Source organism: Triplophysa rosa, linkage group LG5 (assembly GCF_024868665.1).
Source record: "Triplophysa rosa linkage group LG5, Trosa_1v2, whole genome shotgun sequence".
Taxonomy (NCBI): Eukaryota; Metazoa; Chordata; class Actinopteri; order Cypriniformes; family Nemacheilidae; genus Triplophysa; species Triplophysa rosa.
Window position 1 is genome coordinate 734,607 of NC_079894.1, and position 12,783 is coordinate 747,389.

Below are 12,783 nucleotides of genomic sequence, written 5' to 3' on the forward strand. Positions count from 1 at the left end.
TTTTTGTCATTGACAACATATTTGGCATAAATTGGCAATGGCAACGGTCTAAACTATAAGGAATGATTTTTAGTCAATGGTTTACATTTTGGGTTGTTCCTTGCATATAGACAAAGGTATGACCGAGCATGGAAGTTTAAAAACATGAGTAATGGTTGCATAAGGGCATCATTTCCAGACCTATTTCCCAGAAAACAGGTTAATGTTTCAGGAAAACGGTTGTAGAGTGCACTTATCAACCAAAAATGATGAAACAAGTAAGAGCAGGTATAGGGAAAATATGGGCGTGTGCAGAGGCGTGACGATTCCCTCCAACATCCAACATCTTCCAGCATGCTGTAGCCTGCAGAAAAAAACAAGGAAAAATTGGTGTGTTGAAATAAAGGCAAGAGGAATGTTGGGGGCGGTGCAGATTTAAACTTGACATAGCAGAAGATGAGAGCGAGCTGATTAGTGACAGAAAGAAACAGTGGCTATTTACTACAAATTGTAAGTGTGCTGAGAAAACAATGTTGACAGATATATTTTAAGGTAGCAACGTAAAGGTTTGTCTGTAAGACAGAAAACAAACAGACTGAAAAACAGCCACGCGACCGGGTCCATCTGGTGACTTCGGGCGCATGTTTTTCTAATCAGCCCTTCTGATCGAATCAAGTATTTTGGTAAGTTATTACTTTTCGTTTTCAAAATCTGATCATTTTCCATTTCCGTTTTTTGTCATCTTTCTCCAGTTTTATTTTGTGGTCACTTTTTGTTGATGCAACTTTCTCATTTTCATATGTCTCCACTGCTCTGAGGTCAGCTATGTGCGTAAACAGCGATAATGACGGCGTTAAAAACTGGACTGAATCAAATCATTACACGAAGTGCTTCGATATTTTTTCTTCTTGTTTGTTTTATTTAGGCTTTAATCTCATTGCTACCACTAAATCATTTGCTTACCTGTAGATATATAAATATGTTTTGCTCATATTGACAAAGAAAAGAGATCTCCAAGATAAAAGCAAGGCGGGAGCTAGTAGAATATTTGAAGAGCAGGCTGAGGATGGGCTTATTACAGCATCCGAGTGGCGTTCCTGATAATCACACGGCAAATTGTAGCACATGTACTTTTCGACTGATGACAGATTAATGGCTAAATCCAAGTATGCGTGTGCTTGAGAATCTTTGACCATCCTTGAAGCCGGAAGACGCTTGGTTTTCATCTGAAACTTTCTCTCTTAAAAGGATTGAAGTTTAGTCATCTTGAGGGTCAATGATTCAACTTGAATTATTTAAGAAAAAGCCAACAGATGACTCAACATGAGGAAATCTCACAGTACATGACGCTTTGACAAATGGAATTTGTTATTGTGCAATAAGCGAACAGTGAATGAAAACATTGCCATTGACCCAGCGTCACTACTAGAAAAACCACGTTGAACCAAAGCCAAAGGGCCGAAGTAGCTATAAACCACATAAAGTGTTTAAAACGACATTATTCAGCAAACGACACTCTGTTTTCACCAGACCTTCTGAAGCCTTCCAGATGGGATCAGACAATGCCAGCGCCTCCATGGACAACACGACGACAACGAATCACAACAACATCGCTTTTACCTTCGGTGCCCTCATCCTCAGCATCGTCTTCCTCCTGGGAGTTCCCGGCAACCTCTTCATTATTTGGAGCGTCCTGGCCCGCGCGCGCAAGCGCTCCGTCACCACCCTGCTCATCCTTAACCTGGCATGCGCAGATGGTTTTTTGATGTGTCTGACTATTTTCTTTATCATATACCTTGCCAAGCAGAACTGGATATTTGGGGGTGTCATGTGCAAAGTGCTCTTCTACCTGTGTAACACGAACATGTACGCTTCCATCATGATCATTACGCTGATGAGTCTGCACAGACTGGTAGCTGTGGTGTGGCCCGCACACTTGGCAGCTTGCACTCGTAAACGGAGAGTATCATGTTTGCTTGCGGGCATGTGGATCGTCGTTTTTCTTCTGGCGCTCCCGGCTGTGATATTCAGAGCCGAAGAAGAGAGAAATGTCAATGGGAAGCGTCTCATCCTGTGTGCAGTCAATCACACCCGATCAGAACACGTGAGTATTTCGTTTGTGGTGTACAGATGTACAAAACGTTCTCTTATTAAATAAATGTTGTCATTCATAAACAGGCGGTTTTCCAGTACACCCTCGAGACAGCGGTAGGCTTCTTGGTTCCATATGCGATCATAGTGGGGAGTTACGTGTGCATTCTCCGCCGCCTCAGACAGACCAGGTTCAGGAAAATGATCCGAAGCGAGAACCTCATTCATGCCATTATTATAACATTCTGCATCTTCTGGCTGCCTTACCATGCTAATAATCTATTGCAAGTAAGTCCTACTTGATCTAAATCTATATGTGCTGATCTCCAAATTTATATTAAAACTTTTTTTTTAATTGATGAATAACTATTGTTTACCTTTTGGTAAGGTGGTGGCAGCGCTTACCCCAGATACGTCGCCTTTAAAACAGAGGTACGTGGAAAGTTTGTAAAGCTCGAGGAGGCCACAGACAGCTTCTGCAAAATCACAAGTTGGCACACATTTTCTTTCTTTCCACAGACTGGGGAACATCGGACAGTCCAGCCGCGCCGCTACGTCTGCTCTGGCTTTTATCAGCAGCTGTGCCAACCCTGTCCTCTACACCTTCGCTGGACGCTCCTACATCAAAGCAGATGGCCTGGCGTTCATGGCTAGACTTTTTGAAGGCACTGTGCTCAACTACAACGCGCGGACGCTAGAGACTTTGTCAGGCTCCAAAGCTCACAATCTGTTAGGGCTGGAACGCAGACACAACCTTCAACGTTAAATTAGATTGGAGATGAAAACATGTCGTTTTGGATACTACAAGTTGCTTAAAGACCCACATCTGACTAAAATGTTGAACTCATGAATTGCTAGCGCATATTTGCCCTAATTGTATATTACGTTATAGTAGAAGACGTATTGTAATTTTAAATGAGATTTATTTAATGTAATTATGACTTTGAATTAAATTTGGCATTTTGTACCTAACTTGGACAGCATATCTGTTGCACTCGTTTGTTTTTATCACTCTCAGGACTTGAAAAGACAAGCTCTTAACACTCAATTTTACATTTTCCCATTTGAGCACAAATCTAAATATGTGAGAATGGGTTTTTTCCGCCGGAGGTTTTTTTTCTTGATTAGTTTTGGGTTCCTCGCCACAGTTTGCATACTGTTTTTTTTGCACTATTCGCCTGGCCGGGGGCTGCTTTAGAATTTAAGTTTTAATTTGACCAAATTCCTATATGCAATATTGTTATATTTGACCTGTGCTTCTCTCTCCTTTATCTTGTGTCATCTCACTGTCCGGGCATACTTGTCCATGTACGTGCGCCTGTGTATATGTGTTAGTACGTGTGCATACTGTGTGTGGAGTGTTTTGTATGTGGGTATGTCTGTCTTCCGTTTTCACCTTTTTCTTGTTTTTACAGGTACAACTTTAATTGTTTTACTTAGTCGATATATCTCATGTACAGCTGCTTTGTAACAATGAAAATTGTAAAAAGCTCTATATAAAGTTGAGAATCTAGGATGCACGTGCACTACTTCCCACTGTAGTGATGTGAAATTATGCCATCAAAACCCATGCATGCACAGAAAGATTATGACAGCCGTCCACTTTATGGACATCAAAACAAGACTAAATTTGCTGCCATGTGTAGGAACAAATCTGCCACTTCGGGAGACAGTGCAAGCATTTGAGAGAACCAGTTTAAAAACTAGTTTAATCAGAATATACATCCAATGCCATATGAAAAGTCAACTTGCAGTAAATGAGAATTTATTGTAGAACTTCAGTACAACACAACAAATTACAGACTCCTAAATACAAAAGCCATTCATCTAATAAAACATTTGTTTCTAAACAGGGACAAAAACTGTTAAATACGTAAAAAAAACCCATCAAATCTCAATCAACTTCAAAACAGAACATCCAGAACAAGCATAGTCTAAAAGAAGAGTTTTGGGGGTAGACGTTTCAGACACCTGCAGAAAGGAAAAAAAATTAAATGCAACTCCAAGCAAAACTAAATCACTTTACAACAGCTCGACCCAGTCAGCGAAGTACGGCTGTAATCATTCGTTTCAGAAACACGGACTTCAATATCATCATGTCTGGGTTGAGTTGAGCACTAGCTTGCTAGTAACCCTTCCTAACTTTTCATCTAAATATGTCGTCACCTTTGCTTGGTTAGCGATGACTATATTTGCCATTACAAATATATGTGGTACATGTGTTGATGGCGACTTATGTATCAAGCATTGGTCTAACAGAGATTTTTAAGTCTCAACCCAAACACACATCAGTATGCAACATACCTTAAATTAACTTTTACTTCATGGTGTAGATTCCTGTTGAAAAACAATAAGATTCAAATGTCACTTTACTTTTAAGGTCAAATTTCTAAGCATGAATAATCATGTCAGGTGACGTTGCCCCCAAACTAGACTATAATCTAGAAACGTACAAATAGCACATATTAATGTAAATCAGAGTAAAACGACAGCATCTCTCATGGCTTCACCCTGCAACTCAACCTGATCAGCGAAGTACGGCTGTAATCATTCGTTTCAGAAACACGGACTTCAATATCATCACATCAGGGTTGAGTTGAGCACTAGCTTGCTAGTAACCCTTCCTAACTTCTCATCGAAATATGTCGGTCACCTTTATGACATTTGCTTGGTTAGCGATGACTATATTTGCCATTACAAATATATGTGGTACATATTTTGATGCCAAATTTAAACATTGGTCTAACAGTCGTGTGATTTTGAAGAGTCTCGAACCAAACACACATCAGCATGTAACATACCTTAAATTAACAAACTTTTACTTCATGGTGTAGATTCCTGTTGAAAAACAATAAGATTCAAATGTCATTACTTTTAAGGTCAAATTTCTGAGCATGAATAATCATGTCAGGTGACGTTGCCCCCAAACTAAACTATAATCTAGAAACGTACAAATAGCACATATTAATGTAAATCAGAGTAAAACGACAGCATCTCTCATGGCTTCACCCTGCAACTCAACCTGATCAGCGAAGTACGGCTGTAATCATTCGTTTCAGAAACACGGACTTCAATATCATCATGTCTGGGTTGAGTTGAGCACTAGCTGGCTAGTAACCCTTCCTAACTTCTCATCTAAATATGTCGGTCACCATTATGACATTTGCTTGGTTAGTGATGACTAAATGTTTGGCATTACAAACAAATGTGACATTTTGATGCCAACTTGGGTATTAAGCATTGGTCTTGGGCTTAATTTGTATGTCAGACTGAACACACACCTGCTTGTAACATACCTCATTCAACACGTGTCTTGCTTCATGGTGTAGATTCCTGTAAAAAGATTTAAATGTTAAGATATCACTGAAGTACAAGAGCATGCAGACAACCATTTTAGGTGATCTTGTCCCCAAAGTAGACTATACTCTAGATGCCTATAAACATCACATTACTGTGAATCAAGAGTAAAACAGCATCTTATCTCTCAACCAGATCAGTGCAGTCTAACTGTAATCATTAGTTTCAGCTGAAACACGGAATGCAAAGTCATCATCTCTGGGTTGAGAAGTGGCCACGTGGGCGAAACGATGCAGCCACGAGGAATAAACGCTGTATCACAAACTATAACTAAACCCACAGTATCTGCATGTAGTTAATAAAACTGATGCACCTGCCATTTTTACAGCCAAAACTCACGTGCCCTTAATGAAACACGTTTGACTTAACTCTTAACATGTAAGAATAAAACAAACCTTACATGTACTTACGTCCACCGCATCGGTCTTTGCATGTATCTGACTGCTGTAAAAATGATTACCTAAATTACCGTTTAAGACAGAATACTTGTATAAATATAAGAAAAAAAACCCCGCAGAATCGGGAGAAACAGTTGCAACTACTAACTACTCTAAGTACCGCTACTCTAGCTATCCCGAGAAGAAAAGGAAGACGCTGCAGCACGAGGCGGTATTTATCTCCTGATAAACCACGTGTTTCCGGTTGTGGTTCCGTCCCTTCTTTTGCCTGTACGTAAATATATTTTTTCCTAATAAAACATCAGAGCGAACCTTAATCAAATTTAGTCAATTCCTGTGTAACGTATGTAAATGAAGGCTTTTTTTCCCTCAGATGTATGATTGGTCAGTAAGCAGACCAATTAGATATTTATAGCTTGTGGTTCCATTTTTATAAATGAAAATAATGAAAATATACATAATAAAAGTTACTTTTCTACCATTCTTTAATATTTTAAAAAAATAGTCTATCATTCTTATAATTCGTACTAAACGAGTGTCAAGAGAATACAAGCTTTTAAATATTTTACATGTCTTACACCAAAACAAATGGCATGTAAACACTTTATCAATTCAACAGTTAAGTAAAAAATGCAGAGAGAGCGCGTTATTTTTTTTAGCTGAAGGGGGGTGACTTGGAACAACTCCAAGTAGTGATCTCTGCAGCCCGGAGAACTGCAGGTGGGAGGAGTTAACGCCACAAACAGCAAGAGGGAGGAGCTTAGGCCGCAAGTAGGCTGGATTTTCACGCGGTGATTGAGGATGGCAGGAGGTAGAGACTGAATGAAAATACTATAAAAATTACGTTTTCATCGTAGTTTTAAGTTTTGTGTTGTAACAGTTTGTCAAAATGAATCAAATGGATATACAATCAAATGAAACGAAAAGTTTTTTTTATGAGTATAGCACGTTTTTGTACACCGGAAGTTCAATGCAGTCTGAAGTTATGGCCAGCATGGCATAATAAAAGCTTCAACAAATAAACACTCAGCAACGCAAATGTTTTTACATTGATTAAAAGATAATTATTATGGCTATTCTTGTATTTTAATTTCAGAAACCACAATTTCTCAAAGCCACTGCGATCCATGAAGTTTCTATTTATGTTAACAATAAGTAAATGCATCAATCACTGCTGTTCTTACATTTTGTGCTACTATCAGATTGTGCTGCTCTTTCATGTGAGTTAGGTTTGGGGAGGGTTTAGTCTTGTATTTTTTATACAATATACAAAAACATAAAGTATTCCGCCACCTACTGTTTTATGTGGATATTGAGATTTGTCCAGCAGGGGGCAGTAACGCATTGTAAAAGGCTGTGAAGAAGCGCAGTGTGTTGCTTGCCAGTGTATGCTTTTGTGTGCATGTCTGAAGCTGTGATGGGTCCTCAATAAAGTGACCATCGAGAATTAAGGCCTTCTCTGAGTCTTTTTTTGTTAGTATCCCAATATACTACACCAACTGTGTAGTCACAAACCAATACTATAACAAACGACATTAAATAAACCAATCAAAACCCTCTGGAGGTTTGTACAGCCCACTTGCGGCTTAAGTCCCACCCACTTGCTGCTGACCCGCCCATTTGCGGCTGGGCTCCGATCTCCGTTTTGTTTCGATCACATGGTGCAATACATTCATTAATGAGCGAGAAGCAATGAAGAATGATCTTAGGAAAATGGGAATGAAAGAATTTAAGCTGTAAAATATTTTCGAGGGTGAGTTAGAGAATTTATTTCTTTACCTCAAAGTAACTGGTTTGAATAAGATAATATATTTTTTTATCTTTTATTATATGTGTACTAGGTGAATATATATACATATATAAAAGGGGATAAGTTTTACTCCACACTCCAACACAGTAGGTGGCGATAATGCTCCTTTAAAGTTGGTGCTGCTCGCATAAAGACAAAAAAGAAGAAGATCACATGGTACGTAACTCTTTCCCGTTTAACCTCCCTAGTCAGAATTATGTGAATGTAACGTTACTGGATATCTGCTAGTCGACAAGACAACGGACCCTACAGCACAGTCATAATGAGAATCATAATAGGTACATTGCTTATATGCTTTCTGCGTTATTACTGCATGCTAATAGATAGTATTTGTTTACTAGTGTGCAGAGTTGAAAACACAGTTCTACTACAATATCATATTATAATCACCATCATTGACATTTGCGTGCAATATTCCTGTTTTTGCAATGTTTAGGTTTGTTCAACATTTTAGTCGTTAAATCAGAAGTACTTTTCAATTCTGGTTGTTTTGTAACTGCTGTAGTGGCGCAGTCATAACGCAAGGGGGCGTGCGAGCCAAATCAGTGCAGATAACAGATATTGTTTGCTTTAAAGCTTGTTTCACTGCATCTTTATTCACAAAGTCAATAAAACTATGTTCTCACGGCTCTCTCATCAGGTGGAGGTTCAGGGTTTGTTGGTCGTGAGCTGACACGTTTGTTGAAAACCAAAGGTCATGAAATAACAATCATATCCAGGCAGCCTGGGCCAGGAAGAATAACATGGGTATGATGTCATTTAAGTGAGGACAAAAACACGCACATCAATCTCAAATGGGTGCTCGACCAAGAGAGCAAATCCAAGTCTGATGAAGAGCTTGTGTGCTCCAAACATCACGCACCATGCGAAAGTTTTTTAAAGAATAAAGTATTTTTTATATTTTTGGAGCTCTGGTGTGCCGACTTTTGTTACTGCTATGATGTAATTTAAGAAATTGTAATGTTCTTGTTTATTACACGGCTCATTTGAATGCTTGATTCTGATTGGCCAGTCGCGACATTCCAAGGGTTGTTATTTTCAAAAACCAATAACAATATTTTCTTTCCTCGTGGAAGGTCTGCATTCGGTAAAAATGCGCTAATAAAATATTTCAAATTCACATTTTATGTCCCGTATTTCTGTGATAACAACCGGCTGCCTGTCCATTATCCCTTATTTAAAGGCCACGCATATTTTTTTCACCCTCATGTCATTCTAAACCTGCATGACTTTATTCTTCTGCAGAACACAAAGGAAGATATTTAGAAGAACATTGATAACCAAACAACATTGACCCCCATTGTATGGACATTTCTCAAAGTATCTTCTTTTGTGTTCCACTATGCTGGTTTTAAACAACTTGAGGTTGAATGAATGATGAAAATCGACAAATAAAACTCTCTTCAAGCAACTTTCGCCTATGTTAACTGTACAGGCTGATGTGGAGTCAGGAGGTCTACCGCCGTGTGAGGGTGCTGTCAATCTAGCAGGGGAGAATATTATGAACCCCTTGCGATGGTAAGGTTCTTTACTTTGTCTAGATTAGAATGAAAAGAATGAACAGTTATCCCCAATCTTTTTTGTCTTTATTAATATTTTCTTTTGCATACCAGGTGGAATGAAAGTTATAAGAGGGATCTGTTCTCCAGCCGTGTAGATACGACCAGACTGTTGACTCAAGCTATTGCCGCCTCGCCTGCTCCGCCACATTCATGGGTGCTTGTCACAGGCGTAGGTAAATAAACAGTGTTATTTAACAAAATACAAAAATGTTTTTATATAAACATACATGCAGACTACATTTTTCCCTTTTACAATGGTCCACTTTTATGAATAAATACTGATCTGTTTAATAACAAAAGTGTTAATGTAGCTTTTTTGTCCTTAGCCTGTTATAATCCTAGTCTTGAAACCGAATACACTGAGGAGAGTGACTGGACACCGTTTGACTTCCTGTCTCGTCTGGTACAGGAGTGGGAGCGAGCAGGGCAGCTTCCTGACCACAGTGCTAAGAAAACGAGACAAGTGGTGATCCGGCCAGGTGTGGAAAACATGTAACCTTCAGAATGTGTGTGCTGAGGCTTTCTTTGAAAGTGAATGGACAGTGCATTCAAGATACAGATTTTTTTTGTATTTGTGTTCCCTTGAACACATGACATTTGCGCTGCTAACACAATGCTTTAACAATTACGCCACAGGAACACAATATATGTGCAATATAAATGCATTTTGGCAGATGATGTAATGCTGTTTTCTGTAATAGTTTACTATGTCCCATTCATGTCCAGGTGCTGTGTTAGGACGTGATTGTGGCGCCATGAAACAGATGATGATCCCATTCTGGCTTGGTCTCGGAGGGACTCTTGGCTCGGGACGTCAACCCTTCCCGTGGATTCATGTCTCAGACTTGGCTGGAATCATTGCTCATGCACTGGAGCCACATAAAGAACCACCATCCACAAAACCGGATGTATTTAATGGGGTTGCGCCTGCTTTGAATACAAATTTTGAGTTCACTAAAGAGTTGGGTAAGGCTCTAAAAAGGCCTACAATCTTCCCTGTGCCTGGCTTTCTCTTAGATGCCTTCCTTGGTTCTGAGAGGGCCGTTATCCTCACACAAGGGCAGAAAGTGGTACCCAAAAGAACGCTCGAGTCAGGCTTTGAGTTCAGATACCCAGATTTTACTTCTGCTTTAAAGGAAATTGTTGGACATTAGCGATCTGTCAAAACGCTAGGCGCTAGCCCAATAAGATGTCCTGAAGGAGACTAGGCTTATTTGCTTATAAAGATACATTTAATGTTAAAACATTATAGTGAAATGTTGATATTTAAATGTTCTTGACTGCATTTGATTGTCCTCCCCAGAACTATTTACTGTATAAGTTTACATACACTTGTGAACGTGAAGACAAAAATAATAATTAAAATTGAAGCTTAGTACTGCTTGAACAAACATAACTGATGTTTACATATAGTCTACTTTACAACTGCATATCTGTTTGTACAGAACATGTTTTTGGTAGAATAAAAACTGCATTTGTAAATAAATAATATTTCATAATAGTGTTGCGTCCTGTTAAATAATCATAGAATATGTGACCCTGTCTGTTATAATTCAGGCTAGTCTCATAATCTGAGATAAAGAGATTCAAAGTTTCACACTGACCATTACCTTTACTGTGATTTTAATCTTGCTTACTTAGTCAATAAAGATATAAATGTTGCATTTTCACAGAATATTCTTTACAGTATATTAGAAGGATGGTCGACCAATCAAATGGGGTTTACGGAATTCCAGCCAATCAAATTACAGAGGCCAAGCAGAATTTCAGCCAAATTGAAGACAGATAGATAATAAAAGGTTACATTATAGAGATGCAAACTTCTGCTGTTTAAAATGAAAACTTAAGGGGTTTGTCATTATCACTTAATGTAAGAACGTGTGTTCGACTTAACATGCTTAAAAACATAACAGATAGTTTTATAGGATATAAAGCATAACATATATGACTGTGCTGGATTTAATTAACAGAAGAATTTAATAGACTGCAGAACTATTATCACAGGTAATGAAATTACTATTTTACAATTTAACATTATTAAATCAGTTGTTTGACAAATGGTTCCTTTAGTAAATAAACATGTTGTACCAGCAATATCTACATATCGTTGCTTTCGGGCAGAAACCTCCTATGTCCAAATTTGGTCAATTTCATATTTTTTCACAAATCGATGCTATTGGTCAGTCCCCATGTGGGTCTGTTATTTTTACAAATTATTAACCAATCTAAAGTGATGAAAATAGCTTCAGAGCAAATCTCTTAACTCCATTGGACACTTCAACTGTCTGTCTCATAACTCCACCTCTTCTTCACTCCGCGGGAGCCTCTCGGCATTACGTCTCCTGATTGAAAGTTTTTTAGACAATAACGAGTGAAAATAGTTAGGTTAGATACATTTGAGTAGGCCTGTTTTGTTAAAAATCGATAGCTGTAATGCTTCGGTGCAGAAGGAAGCCCGTGAGCCACGAAGGTAAATTTGCGAGCAGATTCGGCTAATTTCCGCCTATTGACAGCCTAGTCAGCTCATCGTTTTTTGTATTACATCACTTATAGTTCTTAAACCTTTAAAATAGAGTTTAGGAAGATGTATGTAACCACAGTCGTTAGCTTTGGTTAACAATTGAAGCCTTTTCTCTTGTCAAGAGGCTCAACGCGACCGCCGACTTTATTTGCATGCAGATTAATTTCCGCCTATATTAGACAGCCTGTTTAACGTTTTATTTTGGTATTGCATCACTCATAGCTCTAACGTTCAAAATAGAGTTTAGGAAGATGTATGTAACCACAATCATTAGCTTTCATTAGCTCTTAAAGCCTCATCTCTTATCAAAAGGCTCAACGCGACCGCAGACTTTGATGAACACTGCTGGGCAGTGACGTCTGTGTCCGTACCATTCTTATCAATGACAGCGTAATCTCGTATCTCACTGCTCCCAGATCATAAACCTTGTATCTCCGATTAAACATGGTTTTGGGGAAATGTTGTGTTCATGTTGGTACACAACAGTATATGATAGCAATATAAGGTATAATACCAACTTTAACGATACAATGTTTAATAACTCAAAAAATATGCAGTTTTTTTAATTTCCTGAAAAATAATGGTTTTGGAGATGTGAGGATTCCGCCCAACAGCGACGATATACTGTTTTTTTCATTGTAGAAATTTCAAAAGTGGTAATAATTTATTTGCATGAAATTAAAAAAACAAAACATTTTCCCCTCTTCAAGCACTGAATTGAACATTTTCTTGCGAGTTTGAGATTATAGGCAGTGGTGTAGTGGTGCCTGGAGAAGTGGGTATACTGTTCATTTATGCCCCAAATTTTTAAAGCGGCCCAGCAAAGGATGAACGCCTCGGTGTTATAATGTAGACAGGTTTCCACCCTGGTTTTATGCACATTTTGAAGTTTCGTATCAGAAATGAGTGATGGCCACAGAAGAGGTGCAGATACTGCAATCAATCCTGGCCAACACATGCTATGTGAAGAGACAAACAGGGCAGTACGCAGGATTTTAGAAATACCAATGTCCACAAAAATATTGACTTCCTTGATCTATATATGTGCATTTTAAGACTTTATAG

At 38.6% G+C, this 12,783-nt stretch overlaps 2 protein-coding genes and 1 long non-coding RNA gene across 3 annotated transcripts; 2 read left to right on the forward strand and 1 right to left on the reverse strand.

Annotated features, from left to right (window-relative positions):
• The first annotated feature begins 398 nt into the window (after positions 1-398).
• On the forward strand, positions 399-3,046 carry ltb4r2b (leukotriene B4 receptor 2b). The gene is made up of 5 exons (XM_057333707.1): positions 399-662; positions 1,510-2,083; positions 2,158-2,358; positions 2,459-2,502; positions 2,590-3,046. The coding sequence occupies exons 2-5, from the start codon at positions 1,529-1,531 to the stop codon at positions 2,834-2,836; spliced, it is 1,047 nt and encodes a 348-aa protein (XP_057189690.1). The 5' UTR covers positions 399-662; positions 1,510-1,528; the 3' UTR covers positions 2,837-3,046.
• A 767-nt stretch (positions 3,047-3,813) lies between these two features.
• Positions 3,814-6,028, reverse strand: LOC130554255 (uncharacterized). Its single transcript, XR_008962953.1, has 5 exons — positions 5,828-6,028; positions 5,367-5,403; positions 4,872-4,908; positions 4,375-4,407; positions 3,814-4,041 (listed from the first exon to the last, which is right to left on the reverse strand). It is a non-coding gene; the product is annotated as an uncharacterized LOC130554255 (long non-coding RNA).
• A 1,493-nt stretch (positions 6,029-7,521) lies between these two features.
• On the forward strand, positions 7,522-10,828 carry sdr39u1 (short chain dehydrogenase/reductase family 39U, member 1). The gene is made up of 7 exons (XM_057333730.1): positions 7,522-7,578; positions 7,667-7,913; positions 8,276-8,382; positions 9,071-9,153; positions 9,249-9,370; positions 9,524-9,676; positions 9,924-10,828. Exons 2-7 carry the CDS (start codon positions 7,898-7,900, stop codon positions 10,349-10,351), a joined length of 909 nt encoding a protein of 302 aa, XP_057189713.1. The 5' UTR covers positions 7,522-7,578; positions 7,667-7,897; the 3' UTR covers positions 10,352-10,828.
• Positions 10,829-12,783: the final 1,955 nt, after the last annotated feature.